Source organism: Euprymna scolopes, chromosome 13 (genome assembly GCF_053919585.1).
Source record: "Euprymna scolopes isolate OS-2025 chromosome 13, ASM5391958v1, whole genome shotgun sequence".
Lineage (NCBI taxonomy): Eukaryota > Metazoa > Mollusca > Cephalopoda > Sepiida > Sepiolidae > Euprymna > Euprymna scolopes.
The window spans coordinates 46,351,417-46,372,600 of record NC_136494.1 but is presented as its reverse complement, the minus strand read 5'-3'; the positions used below and the strand labels follow the sequence as shown (position 1 = coordinate 46,372,600).

General features: G+C 31.8%; 1 protein-coding gene across 6 annotated transcripts in view; it reads right to left on the bottom strand.

Moving 5' to 3' along the window:
• Window positions 1-21,184, bottom strand: part of LOC145292005 (prominin-1-like) — a gene marked incomplete at its 5' end in the record, with an annotated part of 563,543 nt that overhangs the window by 110,504 nt on the left and 431,855 nt on the right. For 3 of the 6 annotated variants that reach the window (XM_080137986.1, XM_080137989.1, XM_080137987.1), the window contains 1 exon segment: window positions 9,583-9,630. In XM_080137986.1, the coding sequence (XP_079994112.1) occupies window positions 9,583-9,630 (48 nt within the window). 6 annotated transcript variants of the gene reach the window in all.

Genomic DNA, 21,184 nt, shown 5'->3' with positions numbered 1-21,184 from the left:
GTGCCACTTTGAAGCAGGGGGCTACTATTAGGGACTTAATTAGTGGGGTCATTATGAGGGGAGATGAGTAGAAAGATGTTTGTTAACATTACACTTGAACTTCTGCATATCATTGCAGTTGGGAAAGCAGAATCCCGGAAGGGAGTTCCAAAGACCCGCAGTTCTGGGGAAGAAACTATTGGAGTAAAAGGCTTTCTTGCACCTAGGGATCTCTACTGTAAAGGGATGAGACTTAGTAGCTTGTCGGGTTTGTCGGGGGTAGTTACGTCGGGGAGGTACAAGTGTTTGCAGTTCGTCAGAGCATTCACCATTAAAGTATTTGTAGAACAGGCAGAGGGATGCAACAACTCGTCGATGGGACAGAGACTGAAGCCTAGATGACAGTTCAGGACCTATCAGGTTGGCGACTCTCTTTTGAACCCTATCCAGGAGCGAGAGACAAGCAGCAGATGCACCAGCCCAGATGTGACAACAGTACTTCATACATGGGCGAATGGTTGCCTTATAGAGGTATAGGATACTGTCAGGCGTAAGTAGTTTTCTAGCACGGTAGAGGGAGCCAACCTTCCTTGCAGCAGCCCTGGCAATGCTCTCAATGTATCTATTCCAGTTCATATTCCCTGTAAACGTTAGGCCAGGGACTTTAAAAGAAGTACTTTCAGGCAATGTGTTCTTGGCCATTGCTATTGGTGGTAGAGAAGGTTTCTTGTAGTTATTGAAGGAAACAAGCTTAGTCTTGTTAGTTAGCAGCATTGAATGTGACCAACCATTTTTGTCCCCATTCCACTACGGATTGGAGGTCATCCTCTAGTGTTTCTGCCATTTCCTTGGATATGTGTTTATTTGTTTTCCCCTCATATCTGTTATAGAGAGTGGTGTCATCGGCAAATATACCCATCTCCGAAACAATTTTATCAAGGAGGTCATTTATGAATATCAGGAATAATAGAGGTCCAAGGATAGACCCCTGAGGTACTCTCGCATTTATGTCATATTGTTTGGATGTATGACCATCGAGGACAACTTTGATTTTTCTATTACTTAAAAAGGATTTAATTACATTATGAATTCTTCCAGTGATTCCATATGATCTAATTTTCCTTAGAAGACCATTGTGCCATACCCTGTCAAAAGCCTTAGATATATCAAGGGCCACCGCTCTACCCTCCCCTGTTTTGTCCAATGAACGGTATATACGTTCAGAAACTACAGTTAAGATATCTGCTGTTGAACGGGCTTGCCTGAATCCATATTGTTTGTCAGTCAGGAGTTTAGCAGCGGTTAGGTGCTGGACTAGGGCTTGATTAACTAAGGACTCAAATATTTTGGCGAAAAGCGGGAGGAGGCTAATGGGGCGATAATTTAGTGGGTCAGTTCTTTCACCAGAATTCTGGAAAACTGGTACCACAGAGGCGGTTTTCCAGCAGTCGGGAAAACAAGATTCGTTAAGGCATTTATTGTAAAGTTTGGACAGAACTGGAGCAACCTCGGCAGAGCATTTTTTTAATAGCACAGCCGGGATGAGATCTGGTCCACATGCTTTTGAGGTGTCTAGGTTTTTTATAATAGCATGTACCTGAGAAGGGGTGATTTTCAAATCGTCTAGTGTGGCGTATGTTCGCAGAGGAAAATCAGGGAGTGAGTGGTGTACCGAGTTCAGTGTGGAGTTTGAGGCAAACTGACTGGCAAGCAGATTAGCCTTGTCAATTGCCGTGCAAGCAACCTCATGATTGTTTAATAGTGGGGGAATAGTTGACTGTCCATTATTTACTACGCTGTTGTAGATTTTCCAAAAATCCCGGGTTCCTAATTTCTGTGTTTCGATGCGTTTTCTGGTGGTTTCAGAGTAATCTGTCTTAGCTGTCTCTATCACTCTCTTACAATTATTTCTAGCTTCTATAAACTTCTGTTTATTTGAGCTGGACTTATGTCGGTTGAATCTGCAGAACGCATGCTGCCTTTGACAAATGGCAGTTGCACAAGCAGAAGAAGACTCTGATTTATGAAAGTATGATATGTTATGAAAGGGAAGGGTTGTAAAGAGATAGCTTCGAATTTGAGGGTATCAACACCAAAGCAAAATGCATTGAATGTTATCTTCCAAGTGGTCTATTGTGTCTGATTTATCAACATAGACATGAGACTTTACATATCCCCAAAGAAAATAATCTAATGGGGTGGTGGCCAATTGACATATCCATTTCATGAAATTATTTGCTCATCAAATGTTTCTCTCAGTAAATTGATTGTATCATTTGCAATTCAGTCTCATGATGTATTGCCAAGCGGAACTCAAAATAACTGCTACTTGCCAAAACTGCAATTAAAGAAAATAGAATTATCAATTTAAAGTTTGTCACTTCTAAAAAAAGCACTTTATATATGTATACAATTCTTAAAGAGAACCAGTTCTCTATAGTCCATTTCATCATTACTCAAATAAAATAGAGTTATCTTGAATTTTCAATGAATGTGATTCATGAAAAGCAAAGGCCAAAATTGTGTCTTAATCGGGTCATCAAAAGGAAAAAGAAAAACTCATATTATCAAAGTATGTTAATATATGTGGGTTCATTAGGAAATAAATTACTATTTAGTTACATAACTCGGTGGCATGTTGAATACTGATATATAAGTAAACCATATATATATGTCGCTTAAAGATACTATTCTAAAATAGATCACACACAAAAAACAAAACAAAAAAAAAACAAATAAAATAAGCAATATATATATATATATATACATATAAGAATATCTCTCCTAGGATGGGTAAAGTTCATTACCCGAACTGAAGTTTTGCATCACTTTTATATCCCGTTAATATTAAAATCAAGATATATAACCACTAATATTCATGACAAATAACTCTCTAACTGAGAATTTTTCCTTCAAACTCCTTGGTTTAACATTCACAAAAATATGAACTGGAACAAATACAGTGAGGACTATGTAAAATCAGGTCTAAACAATAGGAAGAGAACGGGTTGGCACCACTTACTTCCAGAAGAGAGAGACTCAAAACAATTTAGTTTCAACACACTCAGTGCTGAACAGTTTGATGCAATCACTTTATGATAGATACATAAAGTCTCAGTTCTCGGTAAGAAAGACATTCTTTCTGAAAATAAAATGTAAAATGCAGAATTCAAAGATGAATAGTCTAAAGCTATCCTTTGAATATTGATACACTCATTCTGACATCGTTATATGCTCATGTAACGACGTCATTTATATTATAGATTGTTTAAGATGGATAATGTATAGTAGCCTAATCAAAGATGACAGTATGATGTTTGGAGATCATAGTATTTTCATTGCATTGTTGTATGCATTGCATCAAATAAGCTACTGATAAATATGTTTCTATTAATAAAAGAAAATCATTTATAAAGAAACAAAAAACATTTTTTCTTTTTTTGTTGTGAACTGAAAAAGATGACAGATTTTAAGGATGATTAGCAAAAGATTTGCAGCTAATTTGTTGATGGAAGTCAACACGGCTGTTGATATAAAAAGTGTATTTTTTTTAAATATTTAGATTATGTTTGCAGGAACAAATTTAGCATGCTATTGTATTTGATGTCACTTAAAGGTCAGATCGTGTTAAACCTCAACCAAAAATTATGTTTACTGACAAAGATACATTCATATTTCTTTAAAAATATGCTTTTAATTTGGCAAACACGAATAATTAGTTTTACATAAACTTATCAAAAAAAGATAAATTTGTCAAAATTTATTTTACAAAAATTATTAAGTACTTTTATAATATTAATAGCAGAAAGAAATTGGCTGAGCAAAATAGACACCCCCCCCCCTGAAAATGGTAGTAGTTCATGGTTAATTTATCAACTGATGCAGATGCATTCATTTTTATCATTTTTTCTTTCTTTTTATATATTCTACCAATGGTTACTTATCCTAAAGAAAGAAAATATTTTTAAATAAAAATATTTGTAAAATCTTTATGCAATGCCTCAAGGTAATAAATTACCCTTGAATTTGCATATCAGACACATTATTGAGAAAGGATAATAAATGAGTAATTTTTATACATTTCAGTTTTTTTTTCAATTTAGAAATATATTCTCATAAAATTAAAAATGATTTAATAGATTTTTTATAAAAATGTTACTTTGAGAGCAAGATGATATCAAAATGTTTATGTTGTTTATATTGTTTGAATCGTCCATGCACCTGTTACTCAGGTTTCACTTTAAAATAATTACATTTGAAATAGCAGTTTAATTACTAAGAATTGATTATATTTGTTTTAAGTTTCTTTACATTTGAAAAGTCCAAGAGTTTGAGTGACATCTGATACATGAGTCATGTACCTTTCATAGGTTGCTAGCATAACTGGAATGTTTAAAATAACCTTGGTCTGAAAATTGTAACAGTGTTAATCAAAAGAGCTGAAAGTAAGCAGAATGATAAGAAATTAATTTCTGCCTAAAGAGAAATAAATTTGAAAGCAATTCCACCAAATTTAGTAAGTTGGCTTGAGAGGTGAGAAAATTAATGGAAGCCGGTTTTATGAGTTGGATGATTATCAAGGTCACCTTGGAAGTGTGAAAAGAAGTGGGGTGGCAATTTATTAGCAGAAAATATGTTCTAGTCAGTAAAGCTATCATAATTTAGCAGTAAAGTTTTAAATAACAGTATTTCTCCATCATAAAGTAATTACAAAAAGGTTTTAACATAACACAATTTTTAGTGAGATTGAAATGTGAGATTAAATTAATCGTAATCAAATTTAGAAATTTAGTTAAAAAAACATATTAGACTTCAAAATGAAGATAGAATTTTACAAAATGTAAATGTTTAAATAAAAATAAAAAAGGAAAAAGAAAAAGGAGGAAAGAAGGGAAAGGAAGAAAAAAGGAAAAGAAAAAGGGATAAAAAAAAAAATAGAAAACAGGCATTTAGTAAACTTAAATTTGTTCAAGTTACACAACTAAAAGTGACTATAGAAAAAGGTTGAAATAAAGTGAAAGTATGTGCTCTACTGAATGTTGGTCCAGTTTGCAAAGAAGTATTGCGTTCAGATGACTTCTAGAAATGGATACAAGTTTAATACAATAGCAAATTTTTTATTTTACATTCCTAAACCAATTTTATGATGATCCAAAAATTGTTCTTAGACCCAAAGTTACCTCAGATTGAATGAGGACCAATGAATGTTCCACACTTTTAGTGTAATCGAGATTGGTGAAATCGCACTTATTTTTCAATCCAATCAATTGATTGCCTGCTTTAGCTAAGGACCCACTTTGGTGCACCAGAAGGAAACTTCACATGTCTCCCCACATAGTTCAATTGTGTTTTAAACAGAAATCTTCATTTCGAATGTGCCCCTGTCTTATCAAAGAACCTTCTGTTGATTTTATATGCTGGACTTTTCTGCTTGTGTGGTGATAAAACTTCTCAAATGCGCTTGTGATGTTAGGCTGTATGAGGGTGTTAAACTTTGGTAAAAATCAGACTAGTCTTTCTTTAATCGGATTTTTTTGATTATCGATTTTCTATACTTATCAGAGACGGATACAAAACATATCTAAGAACACTCCCAGACATTTGTGTGAAATTTAAAAAAATGACCGTTTCAGAGTTCATAGAGAATAAACTCACACATACAAAGTTCCTTTTATATATAATTAGATATGTTATTTTTTATTGTAATATACATAAAGTGTCAGTAAGTCATATTTCTCCAAGATATTAAATGACATTCTCCAAACGATTTTTATGAAATATTGAGAATGATTGTCCTGTTTGTTATGTTAGTTTTTTTCAATTCAAAATAAGCTTCCTCATGAATACATGAATGCTTATTATTTAGAAAGAAATTTACCCCTCAGAGTAAATAGGATGTTGAATTTAAGGATTTAAAAATTATGTTTTATAAATAATAGTATTGATTACATTTAGTTTTGTATATACAAGCAACAGCTTTGTGTATATTTTAACAAAACTCATTAGAAAAACTAAATTAAAGATAATATTTTTATATGAATTCACAAAATATTTAAACTCGAGAATCGTTTGCTAATTGCTGTTTATTTGACAAAAACAAAAAAAAACAAATAAAAAAAACCCCAAAAACAAAAAAAATAATGCAATCATTGATTGATCACAAAAACCAAGTTATAAATCACGAAAGAAAAATTAAAGTGTTGGGATCAAATAAATTTATAATGCAAAGGGGAGTAACTCTTTGCTTCTTTGGGCAAAGTCGCCTCCCTTTGTCCACAGTCCTAAACTTCAATTTCTCGCGAGATGAATGACCGGAAGTGGACAGTGGAGGGAAGAAACAGAGTGGCGAAATGAACATCATTCCTGTTCATCCATTTATCATATTTGGACTTTTAACTTTCATCCATTATGTTCGAATTGTAGTTACGTGTGCGTGCATGTCTCTTAATAAACATATATCGTTATGTAACAGTGAAATCTTTCCTTATTTGTTCGTAAGTGTCATGTTCTTTCCTCATGAGCTGTTATATACCAAACGTGAAGGGCTGGACTCCCTGCGGTAAGATATTTTATGTTATATTGATCTAACGCATCCCACGATATAACAAATTGGCATTGAGGATTTGGAAATAAAATAAACAAAAACACTTTTGAAAGGCAAAAAGGGATTGCATGGTCACTAAAATGCAAAACTGCTTTTGCCAAAATCAAAGTTTTCTTCTCTTCTCTTGACCCGTTTTAATCCATCTTTGGACATTATCGTGTATCCGATGCTTCTGACTATGGTGTTGGAGATGTGATCGCTCACATTTTTCCTGACGGCAGTCAGAAAGCTATCGCTCATGCATCTAGGTCATTGACACCTGCAGAAAGGAACTACAGTCAAATCGAGAAAGAAACCTTGGCGATAATATATGCTGTAAAGAAGTTCCATAAAATGATCTACATACGTCACTCTACTTTGGTTACAGACCATAAACCTTTGGTGAGTTGGTGAGCATTTTTGATCCAAGAAAGATATCCCAGTGTATACTGCCAATCGACTACAACTATGGGCTATCACATTATTGGACTACAATTTCACAATAAAGTACCTTTCAACCAATTCGATTAGACATGCAGATACCCTGTTGAGATTAATTAGTACACACTAGAGGCTACCTGAAGACACTGTTGTTGCAGCAATATCCCTGGAGTCAGAAATCTGTTCAGCGCTCACAGCTACGATAAGGGAACTACCGATTACTTCTGACACGATTAAAGAAGCTACAGCTTCTGACACTCTACTACAAGAAGTTATCCACTACCACCGTACCAAGTGGCCAGCAGTACCCCCAAACAAACAGTTACTACCATTCTTTCAACAGAAATCTTCCTTATCAGAGGTTGATGGTATACTTCTTCTTGCCGAATGGGTCATCATTCCCTCATCATTGCAAAACAGAATTCTAAAACAATTCCATTTCGGACCCAAGGCATCAGTCACATGAAAGCATTAGCACGTAGATACGTTTATTGGCCAAAAATGGATAAGCAGCTGGAAGACCTTGCACGCACTTGCTCTAAATGTCAGCTAGCAGCTAAATCCCCTTGAAAATCTACACTTTTTTCATGGCCTATTCCGGATTCCCCCTGGTCGCGCCTCCACATAGATTTTGCAGGGCCCACAAATGGACAATCTTTTCTTGTTGTTGTAAATGCCTACAGCAAATGGCCCGAGATATTCCAAATGAACCACATTACTTCTGAGGAAACAATTTCCAAACTTCAGAAGATTTTCAGCAGATTTGGTATTTCTGAGACTTTGGTCTATCACAACGGCACCGCTTTTAGTCAGTCCAGTTTTCTACTTTCTGCCAAAAGAACGGTATCAACCACATTCGCACACCACCATTTCACCCACAGTCGAACGGTCAAGTTGAATGTCTTGTGGACACCTTTAAAAGAGCCCTTTTAAATTTTAAAACTCAGGGGAGAAGGGACAACATCAGAGATACTTGAAACCTTGACAAGTTATAGGGCAACACCAAACCCTAACACACTAAACGATAGCTGAATGCTTGTTGAATTGGGAAAAAAATGCAATCATTGATTGATCACAAAAACCAAGTTATAAGTCACGAAAGAAAAATTAAAGTGTTGGGATCAAACAAATTTATAATGCAAAGGGGAGTAACTCTTTGCTTCTTTGGGCAAAGTCGCCTCCCTTTGTCCACAGTCCTAAACTTCAATTCACGAGATGAATGACTGGAAGTGGATAGTGGAGGGAAGAAACAGAGTGGCGAAATGAATATCATTCCCGTTCATCCATTTATCATATTTGGACTTTTAACTTTCATCCATTATGTTCGAATTGTAGTTACGTGTGTGTGCATGTCTCTTAATAAATGTATATCGTTGTGTAACAGTGAAATCTTTCCTTATTTGTTCTTAAGTGTTATGTTTCTTTCCTTATGAGCTGCTACATACCCAACGTGAAGGGCTGGACTCCCTGCGGTAAGATATTTTATGTTATATTGATCTAACGCATCCCACGATATAAAAAAAAGGATACAAGATCTATAATTTCTTAATATATATTTGGAGTTTTCTTTTAGATGAGCATAATCAATTTTCGTAAGAAGGTGCCTATTATGTCAACTAGTAAGGCACCCGATGTTGCCCAGTCATAAAACATGCTTAAATATGATATTTCAATTTATGCAAATTTAATTATATCATTATTATAGAGCTAATATACCGAATACATAGCAATTAAAAAATAAATAAAAGAATGACTTGGATGCCATCAACTAGAATCAAAACAAAAACATTCAGCACTCCAGCCTTAGTTGTTACCATTTGAGCTATTGTCAGACTGATAAGAAATTGTCAAAAATGAACCGACTTTAACATATAAACATACGTGCATGCATACAAGAGTACTTATAAAGTTGATTTATGGCAGTCAAGTTCCAATATTTTTCTATTTTGCACCCTTAGCATATATTTTATAATTTTATATATATAAAACATTAGTCCAGAAAAAATGCAATAATTTAACCTGCCTTATTTCACTCTGTGACCTTGTCTCTTGTAGTTTGAAAAAAAAAAAATGGAGATAAACAGACAGTCAGTTTTATAAATTAGATTATGATTGTGAAAAGACTTAATTTTCTGCTAAATTAGCTTTGTATGTTTTATAGTATTTCAACCGATTTCTTTTTTTTCTTTTTTTAAGATTAATTTATGTCAAAATGATACCTATTGTAAAGTGTCATTGTATAGAATTTATTAAAATACATGTTACACATAGCTGGAACACAACAGAACTCAATGATTTGAATCAGCATAAGCGATTTTAGAGCCATGTTGGTATTGCACCAATTACAAGAATGCAGATATGATAGCATCATAAACTTATCCTTTTTAACTGGTACTAAATGTACATGCGGTCTCTCAAAAGTATCTAAATATACAGTTACTCAAAGCTCAGCAGACAAATATTTTATAGTCCTGCATCTCATGACCTTTAAATGGCTGCAAGATGAAGAGAAGGGGGGGGGATAAGGTAGTTGTGAAGCATAGTATGGCATGTGGCAATCTCAGAAGACTTTTACTTACCTGGCCAAGGGGATGTTATCAGCATCACCCACAGCAGAATCAGCGTTTCTGCAGAGACATTAAATAAGTTCTAGTCTAGACTGAAACAAATTCCAACCAAGTTCCCTTGATACATGTTGCGGGAGGTTGGGGAGTAAAATTTAAAACAAAACAATGATGTATGGAAATTCTAAATCACAGATTTTTAGACTAATATATAATAGCTACAATTAGCATTTAAATTAAAATAACTAATAGCTACAATTAGCATTTAAATTAAAATAACTAATAGCTACAATTAGCATTTAAATTAAAATAACTAATAGCTACAATTAGCATTTAAATTAAAATAACTAATAGCTACAATTAGCATTTAAATTAAAATAACTAATAGCTACAATTAGCATTTAAATTAAAATCACTAATAGCTATAATTAGCATTTAAATGAAAACAACTAATAGTACAATTATCATTTAAATTAAAACAACTAATAGCTACAATTAGCATTTAAATTAAAATCACTAATAGCTACAATTAGCATTTAAATGAAAATAACTAATAGTACAATTATCATTTAAATTAAAATAACTAATTAGTTACCTGAATTGTGTTTAGACAATCCTATCAATTGTCATTATGGAAAATAAGAACTGAAAAATATTTCATGAAAAGGAGAAATTTACATTGCAAACGGACAAAATAAAGAAAACCTCCCGCAAAACTAAACATAAAATAAAACATTCCAAATGACCACTAAATTACAAAAGACAAAATTAACAATATTTTAAAAACAAAAAATAACTAACATTTTTATGAATACGAAAATAAATATGTTTTTAATTTATGTTTTACATAATCAAATTAAAAACACATTGAATAAGGGAAAAACAAACCTCACATATTCTATAGCCTTAAAACCAAAAGTATTTCTATTATGAAGTTTAAAACAAAGTACTCCATATCAAGATAAAGCATTCTAATACATATATGCATATATAAGTTAATATAAATCATAAAGTTATCAAGTAAATAAGGGTTGCAGAAAGAATAAGAAAGAAATCTCTTCAGACAATAGCATATATATATATATATAGCAAATTATAGTGATTCAATGAAATTTAAAAAAAAGCTTTATTCAAATCAAGGATTTTTTATTATTACAAGTAGCTTGGATCTCATTACCTCACTGCTTTAAAGGCTTGCAATTTGGAACTAAACCGTTATATCCTTTTCTTCAATTTCCCCCCTTATGTGACTTCTATTTTAATCCATTTTTGATTATGATTTTTCATGACTTTAGCAAATAGGGTGAATACCATTATATCTATTTGCTAATATTTCTTCTCTGAATAGATGGTAGGCATCGAAACCCTATAAGATAAGGAGATAAAATTTCGAAAGTATTCTTTGTCTTACTTGTAATAATAAAAAATCCTTGATTTGAATAAAGTTTTTTTATTTAATTTCATTGAATCACTATAATTTGCTTTATTTGCTCTATCCTGTATATTGAGCAATTCCTATTTAGATGGGATAATATATAGAATATTAAGACCAGTAATATTTTGTAAATCTTATAATCACAGGTTTCCATAACAGCTGATTGTTGGATAAATCGATTCGGAAATGTATATATATATATATATATATATATATATATGTATGTGTGTGTGTATTATATATATATATATATATATATGCGCTATTGCTTGAAGGTTTCTCTTCATATATATATAAGTGAAATTGTCTGTATGTGTGTGTACATTTTCCTACCAAACTACTCTGTCAATTTTCAGTTTACAGACTTGAGATTTGACATAAGGGTATTGAGATTTGGGAAAATCTTTTTAATGATTTATGGCCAGACATTTGGCTGCCAAGGGGTCAAAGTTCAACGATTTGACCTTTGAAAACTACCAAATTTCTATGAAATTTTGAGTCTAAACACTTGAAATTTTAGATGTAGGTTATTTAGACATGGATCTAACTTTTTAATTTGATTTGAGCCCAATATAATAAATGTTAAGGGGTCAAAATGGGGGGGGGTCAAAGTTAAAAAAAATTTGGCCTCTGCGGACTCTACCAAATTACTCAGTCAATTTTTAATCTAAACATTTGAAATTTTACATAAAGTGTATTCAGACATAGGGCAAGATTTTAAATCAGTTTATGGTTGAAAATTTAGCTGCCAAGAGGTCAAAGTTCAAAAGATTTGACTTTTGTGGTCTCTAGCAAACTATTTAGCCAATTTTTGGTCTAAACATTTGAAATTTTACATAAAGTGTATTCAGACATGCAGCAAGAGTTTTAATCAGTTTTGGGCGAATGTTTGGCTGCCAAGAGGTCAAAGTTGAAAGAGTTGATCTTTGCAGACTCTACCAAACTCCTCCACCAATTTTGAGTAAAAAAACACTTGAAATTTGAGATGTAGGTTACCTGGACGCGAGTCAAACTTTTGAATATATATATATATATATATATATATATATATATATATATATATATACAGGGTGAACAGAAAGTCCTTGGACCATTTTTAGTTTTAAAATTAAATATTGTTAAAATCACTTTTTCTCTTTTCGAATAAAGTAAGTATTTAGTCTAACTATTGATCTAATTATTTTCAACAAAAATATTAAAATAATTTTGTTTAAACTTTCAGAAAAATGAGCAAACGAGAGGCCATAATTCAACTTCATTGCGCGGGAAGGACAAACTCAGAGATTATTAAGCTCTTGAAAGTGGCTAAATCCACCATGTACCATGTTGTGAACAGATTTAAGGAACTTGGTACATCTGAAGACCGTCCTAGGAGTGGAAGACCTCGCACTGCTCGAACAAAGTAGGTGATTAAAGCTGTCCGAGAGAGGGTAAGGAGGAACCTGAAGAGATCTGCAAGACAAATGACTAAAGACATGAATGTGAGCGTGACCTCGATGAGAACAATCGTAAAAAACGATCTCCAGTTGTCCCCCTACAAGATGAGAAAGAGACAGTACGTCACACCTGCCCAAAAGCACAAGAGACTTGAAAGAGCAAAGCTTCTTCTTGGAGAACTGAAGGCTGGCACGGCAGAGGTAGAGATCGTTTTTTCTGATGAAAAACTCTTCACAATTGAAGCGACTGTTAACAATCAGAACATCAAAGTTTGCGCAAAGTCTTCAGCAGACATTGATGACTCCGTGAGAATAGTTTTCCGCCGACAAAAGCCGTCTTCCCTCATGGTGTGGGCTGCAGTCTGCTAATCTTGGAAGTCGCCTCTGATTTTCGTGGAGCAGGGGGTTAACATCAACACAGATCGCTACATTAACGATATTTTGGTTCCAGCATTTGAAGAGATGAAGAAACACTTTAAAGATCAGCCTTTCACCTTCAAACAAGATGGAGCACCATCCCACACCTCCAGAAAAACTCAGGACTGGTGCCAACGTCATTTTCCAAGATTCTGGAGTAAGGAGATGTGGCCTCCTGCATCGCCTGATTTGAATCCCATGGATTTTTCTGTGTGGTCTTTGTTGGAGGCAAAGGTCTGTTCTGTTGCTCATCCAAGTGTTGATGCTTTGAAGACATCTCTACTGAGTGAATGGGCTAAAATACCTCAGGAAACGCTGCGTGCCTCGGTTGGTAACTTCAGACAGAGAATTGCACGTCTAATCGAAAGGAAGGGACATCACATTGAAAATAAATAATTTGAATTTATTCTTGGTTTCCTAACTTATAATTTTTATTCATGTTTAATTGATATTTTTGTAATTTTCTATTAATAAACCACTTTTGAATTGGTCCAAGGACTTTCTGTTCACCCTGTATATATATGATGCACATGAACAGTATATAGGGCCCGAGCAAAGTCGCAAAGTCGGGCTAAACTGCAAGTATGTATATATATATCCATAAATTAAGGAAATTTTAATATTTTTCATTTGAGTACTACGTCAAACAATAAATACATGTAAAATATAATTTACAGTCTAAAATTTCAGTCTTCTATAAAAAGCTCTATTTTCTATTTTGGTAGTTCAAAGCTTTTTTATTTGGTTGGGATTACTATACAAAGATTAATATTTATAATCAATATAATTTTACAGAAGCTTTTGGCTTGTAAACTTAATTTTTTTCACAATTTTTTAAAACATGTTCTTTTATTTTCTCATAAGTGTATATGTTACAGATCTGTTTCGTTAGCAATCTTCAACAAACAGTAAAAATATATTATGACTGTATTTTTGAATGTTGCAAACTTTTCAGACAATTCTATGGAGATAAAAATACATTCAAACACAATCTTTACATGTCACAAACAGTCAAATTCATACCTCTGATGTCCAGAGTGTAATTCATATTGTCAGTCAGGTCTTCAGTTTTTTTTATAAATATGTTTATTTATATATTTTTCCACTTCAGCCGTACTTTCGTATTTATATTATTCCTTTTATCCATTTAATTTTAATTTTTTAATTTATTCACCTCCTTAAATTTTCTCCATTTATGCCTTATTGTATATTATTATCAATTTAAATTGCTCTGTATTAAAAGTAAAATATCTTTGGAATGTATTTGCTTATTGTCTAAGAGTAAAGATTCTGTTCTGTTGCATATAAGCTAGTTATTCAATCCTGGGGAGATCATTTAATTTACAGATATATCTTTTTAGTTATTTGCCTTTACATATTTCTCATATATTAACATTTGCTGGCTAATTTGTGGATTGCTTTTTATGTTATCATACTTGTGTATATTCTTATTTTAAACCATTACATTTTGATAGTATCTAGCTGTAAATTTCTTTTCTTAATATAATCTATAATTGTTATATGTCTCACTTCCTAGTTATTTAATTGTCAATTATTTATGGTGCGTTTCTAAGCTATATAGATTTTAGAAATTTATTGTTATCAGTAATTTATTGTCTCTATTAATGTTTACCATCACCCCCTTAACTGTTACTAAAATTGTTTAATCATTATTTGCTTTAGTTTTAGTTTGTTGAGATTTCAAGAGGAATTTTCCTGATAATTTATATTTAATTTATATTTTCTATATTAAGCATACATTATACTTTAATCTACTATTTTATTTCTCACCTTATGTATATTTATTTACTTATTCATTTATATATCTTTTATTTTTGTTATTTAGTCTAGTCTAATGCGGGACAACATGAATTAACCGTTATGTAGGCATCCCTGCACTACATCAATGCGCTTATTTAATAAATATTCCTTAAATATTAATGTGATATTATTCAGGGTACAAAGGTTCCATCTTTTCAATTTATTTCGTTTATACTTATGAACCCACCCTACTAATGTATCATTTTAATTTATATTCAGTTTTATTTCTACAGAGTTCCCTAATCCATTCACTTAGTGAAAATGTGTGTATATATATATATATATATATATATATATATATATATATATATATATATATATATATATATATCTTTATTCGATTGGCAAAATTTTAGAATAATTATAAAGAAGTGAACCATCGCGTAAATTCAATCAACTAAAATAAGATGGAAAATGGGGTGAGGAAAAGGAAAAAAAAATGGGGCAAGTTACATGTAACACATGTACAATTCAATAAAATAAATAAGTCGATTAAAATACACTCGAAGCGCTTTTCGTTCAGACTAACATTTTCAAGGGTCATAAGTCTGAAAATTATTATTTTTTTAGAATATTTGGTAGTGGTATGGAGTAAGAGCGGAGAGGAGGTTAAAAAAAAAAAAAACCTAACTACCCAAATAATTCTAATTGAAGCCGGAGGTTTCTCTGCTTGCACAAAGTAGGGGGGCTGGCAATGATGGCAAGTGCTTCGAGGACAGACAGGTGGAACTTTGTACGTCCTCGGTACAAAACAGAAAAACACTCAGGAGAGAAAACAAGACCGCACTCCTTTTTATCGACCAAGTGTTGGCCGATGGACGATTCTATCAGTTGAGATTTTCTGGTGGTAGGTTGATGATCTCGGATGAAACGGGGGAACATATTGGGCGATTCTGACCTGAAGACGCTGGGTCGTCTTTCCTATATAGACGGCACCACACCGACATTGAAATTTATAAATAATATTACTTGTTTGAGAGATAGGCAAGACATCCTTACGACTTATGACCCTTGAAAATGTTAGTCTGAACGAAAAACGCTTCGGGTGTATTTTAACGATCTTGTTTTTAATCGACTTATTTATTTTATTGAATTGTACATGTGTTACATGTAACTTGCCCCATTTTTTTTTCCTTTTCCTCACCCCGTTTTCCATCTTACTTTAGTTGATTGAATTTACACGATGGTTCACTTCTTTATAAATATATATACACACACACACACACACAAATAATTATATATACATATACACAAAAATAGATAAATATATACATGTGGCTCATTCCATGTCAAATCAACAAGGAGTAAAACCATGTCTTACAGATTTATTTTCAAATTTGCTACACTTATAAATCTTCACAAAATTAAATTGAATGGTGCCTGTTTACACATCTCAAGGTCAAGGAGTTTCTGAGATGTGACCTTGACCTTTTTACAAAAATGTAAATTTTTATGAAGAAGTGACCATTTTTAAAAGACAATATCTCAATTCATTCGTATAGCATTCTAAAGTAGTTGGATTGATCTGCAATTTTATCTGGGGATATTTTTTTTCAAGGCCAAACCTTGAATTATCTCAAAAAAATGTTATTTTCATTTTTTTAAAATTTTGACAAATTTCAACTGTGTCTACAAATATTTATAGAGGTGGTCAAAATTCAAAATGGCGGCATGTAGTACCTGATACTTCATTTAAAAACTTAATTTATAATTTTACAGAAGCTTTTGGCTTGTAAATTTAATTTTTTCACAATTTTTTAAAACATGTTCTTTTATTTTGATACTTTACAATATGGTCAAGTTTGGTCTTTGTAAAGTTATTTTAATGCTGATTAATATTTACATAAAGACCATGGTCAATAAAAAAAATTCTGTTAATAAAACTAAATTTTCTTCATTTGTTTTTTTGTTGTTGTTTTTTGTTGTTGTTGTTGTTTTTTTAATGCAACATAGATTTTGTTATGGTAAAAAGTGATATAATTAGTGTTGGGACAGTTAATCAGAATCTGGAAAATCAGAACATTTTGAAGTATGAGAAGCAGAAATTTTTCCATTGCTGGTACTATAAGATAACATGAGTAATATTTATTTTTAAGCAAAGTAAAACCTAATAACATAAAAAAATGATGTGGATTTATTTTAGTTGTGTGAAAAAAAAAAAAAAAATAACCATAAAATATGACCAGTTGATTTCTGTCCAGTTCTTCAGCATTGACAAATCTGACAAGAAAGTGCTAAAAGGTATAAAAAATACTTTTGTTTTTCAATAAATTAGTAGACTGAGTGAAACTTTTTATATATATTTAGATATATTTATATAAATTTCAATAAATTAGTAGCCTGAGTGAAACTTTTCTCACTTCTAAGGGAGATGCTTTGGTGACAATCTTTCTTTGATTTTTGAAGCTATTGTCTGTTTACAGGTGGAGGCTGGTTATAAAAACAAGTTCTAAATATATAGCAGGAGGATGGGTGAAAATAAAAAGCAATAAAAGATTATAAAAAATTAATATTATTGCAACTGTTTTACCAGTTGAGTTTGTCTTGGAATAGATAAGACACAGACTACAAAATTGAAATTTTGCCAGTCACCATAAAAATGTAAATTATATTTTCATGTAAATGTAGAATTTAAGTAGATATTTTTACTATATAAAACTACTACTTATTATTTTAAAAAAAAAAAAAAGTCTTCAACAAAATTCTCTCTCCTAAACAAAACATTTTTTTATTAATACTGTCAGAAGTTCAAGTGAGAGAGATTTCAAATATTTTCCTGCAATCTTATAGAACATACAATTCCAGGAGTGACATGTCTTGTTTCAGAGAATGTTTTCTGTCCTGTCATGTTAGAGTCAATATTATGAAATTATTTTCATCATATTTTATTTTTATATTTATTTTTTTTCAGACTTATATTCTTCGACTAAGATTTAATAATTATCCTTTCTTAGATATAATACTTTTTCAAGTGTTCCATCTGAATGGATTGAGCCAGTAAGAATAGTCTTGAAAATGTATGCTGCAATCCATTTAAAATTCTTAAGAAGAAAGTAAAAAAAGTTTCAGGAAAATATCACAGGAATATTAAACAATTTAAATTGATCCCTGGTAAGAAGATTTGCACACAACGTCGAAAAATTACATCAGCTGAGTCTTTTGATGCTGTTGTTCCAACAACAGATGAAGATCAACCACAGCTGAAGCCGAATATTCAGGCATTCTGGTGGATAGCGAAACTAAGTTACAGCTACTGAATGAGTCACTTTCAATTATTGGTGAATCCCCAGTAAAGCGATAAACTTGGAAAATATAACACTTATGACAAAAAAAAAAAAAATTGAAAAAATTACAGGATCCATATCTGATAGAACTGGTATAATTTCTCATGAGGAATCAACTAGTGCAGAACAACAAAACTTTGAAAGAGAAATTATTACTTAGTTGAAAGAAGTTTGGTGCAAGTGAAAAGAGATCACAAAAAATTCAAATTCTGACAGTTCTTCCAAAAAGCTGGAGTCTAAGCAAAATACAAACAGAATTTGCCACTACAATGTACATGGCGAGACAAGCAAAAAAAAAAAGAAAAAGAAGAAAACCTTACGAACGAGGAAAGAATTTTATCTTTGACAAATACATGATAAACTAGATTCCCACAAGATACAATCAATAAAGTGAAGCAAGTGAAGAAGTCGAGTGATGCCTGGAAAAAATGATTACAAGACTGTTTTAAAGGATGGGAAATGGGTTCAGAAACAAAAATATCTGGTTCTCTGTAACCTGAAAGAGGCATTTGAAGTATTCAAATCAAAGAACCAACAGAAAATAAGCTTCTCTAAATTCGCTGAAAGAATATGTGATAGCAGGTGGTGCTGGGACCCATACTGTCTGCATTTGTACAATCCATGAAAATATGAAATTAAAGATTGCAGAATCTCATTTTGCTAAACTGACTGAAGAAGACAGTTATTTGACAAATTACCACCAATGCATACTTGCTGTTACATGCAATGAAGCATCAACAAATTGCTACTTAGGTGACTGCTTAGCTTGCAAAAAACTGATGGATGATTTTGTTTTGTATATGGAAGAAATTTTTCACAAAAATTCAGTTGATTTAGTATACAAACAGTGGTTATCAACTAACAGAACCATTCTACAAACTATCACAATTTACAGAGAAATTTATTGAAACTTTTCATGCAGGCCTTCAAACATTGGAGAAGCATAATTTCATTGCCAAAGCACAATCAAAATTTTGTTCTGGTAGAAAAGGTTCATTGAAGGTTGGTGAAGTCTTAGCAATAGCAGATTTTTCGGAGAATTATTTATTTATTTTGCAAAATGCGGCTCAAAGATTCCACTGGAATAATGATCAAGCTACATTGCATCCATTCATCTGTTACTATAGAAATAGAATTGACCCTAAGCATAATAATTTTGTAATAATATCTCAAGCATAATGTAGTAGTTGTCCCTTTGTTTCAAAGAAAGTTTAAAGAAAATTTTTTTAAATTCTTGAAAAAATGATTTCTCTGATGGGACTGTTTCACACTATAAAAATTTTAAAATCTTTATAAATTTGTGCAATCATAAATCTGATTTTGGTATTGATGCAGAGTGGCACTTTTTTGCTACTTCTCATGGGAAAGAACCATGTGATGGGTTAGGTGGCACTGTTAAAAAGTTAGCAGCAAAAGTTAGCCTGCAGCGACCATATAATGAACAAATCATGACGCCAAGACAGCTGTACTTCTATGCAATAAAAAATATTTCTGCATTACAGTTATTATATTCCTCAACTGCAGAATGGACAAAGGAAGCAAACATCTGAGAAAACAGATTCAGCAATTTCTCCTTGATAGGAACACACAAATTACATACTTTCATTCCTGCCTCTTAGAGAGAAATGGAAGTAAAAACAGTGTCAAGTTTACAAAATAAAGGAAGGATAGTTTGAATCACAAAACTAAACAATGTGGAGTTTGAAGACATTGCATTTGTGAAAGCACTTTATGAGAGGAATTGGTGGTTAGTATATGTACTTGAAAAATATCCAGATAATGGAGAGATGAAGAAATTTTACAATCAAATGGACCCTTTCCATCTTTCTATTATCCATCACATCCAAATATATCAATTTTGAAATATCTGATAGTCTTAGTTCAGTTGATCCAATAACTGAAACAGGAAAGTCTTATAAACTTTAAAAAATGAGATGAAAATGCATAAAATATTTTAGAAAGATTTTGAAAGAAAAATCTAAATCAATATTTTAAAGTTCGTTATTATAAAAAATGTTTCAGAAAAACAGATTTTTCATGTTTCATTTTGAAATGTATCACAATGAACACAGGTTCATTTCTTGTGGATATCACTATCATGTCAAATGTCAAAGAAACCGTTTACCATCGGCATCAAATGTTGTTTATTCTTTTGATGCTATAACCTAATTAAATCTCACATTTTAGAATTCTTTATTACATCACTTTTTCTGTATCAAAATCTGTGTTGTATAAAAAAAAGTATGAAAGTCATTCTAAACAGTTTGATTTCTAGAAACATATTATTTTAACTTCACAACCAGAATTTGCATAAAACTCAACTTGCCAAGAAGTTTTTACAGCATTCATTTTTAAAGTTTTTCATTTAAAAAAATAATCATAAACAAAAATTGCCTTTTTTATAAATTTAAAATATCAATCATTGAGAAAATTTGTTCACGGAGAGCACATGTTTTATGTTATAATTTAATTAACCTAAAATTCTTTTTTATTATATCACTTTTTCCATAACAAAATCTGTGTTGCATTACAAAAAAAAAAAAAATGAAAAACAATTCAGTTTTGTCAACAGAATTTTTTTTATTTTATGACCATGGTCTTTATGTAAATATTAATCAGCATTAAAATAACTTTATAAAGACCAAACTTGACCATATTGTGAAATATCAAAATGCTTTTATATGAAGTAGCAGGTATTATGTGCCGCCAGTTTGAATTTTGGCCACCTCTAAAAACCGTTTGTAGACACAGTTGTAGTGGAATGCCCATAATGAAATTTGGAATATATACTGTCATAATATTTTGTCAAAAAAAAAAAAAAAAAAAAAAAATGAAAATAACATTTTTTGAGATAATTCAGGTTAAAGGTCAAGATCAAGGTCAACTTTTTTATTTGACCTTGAAATAAATCCCCAGATTAAATTGTAGATCTATCCAAGTACTTTAGAATGATATATGAGTGAACTTTGTAGGTCCATAAATAACAGAGATATTGTTTGTCCTAAAGTTGGTCACTTCATAAAAATTCACATCTTTGTAAAAAGGTCATCTCTCAGAAACCCTTTGACCTTGAGATGTGTAACAGGTGCCATTCAATTTCATTTTGTGGAGATCTATAAGTGTAGTAACTTTGAGAAAAATCTGTTGGGCATGGCATTTGCCCCCCCCCCTCAATTTGTTGATTTGACACAGAATAAGCCATATATATATATATATATATATAT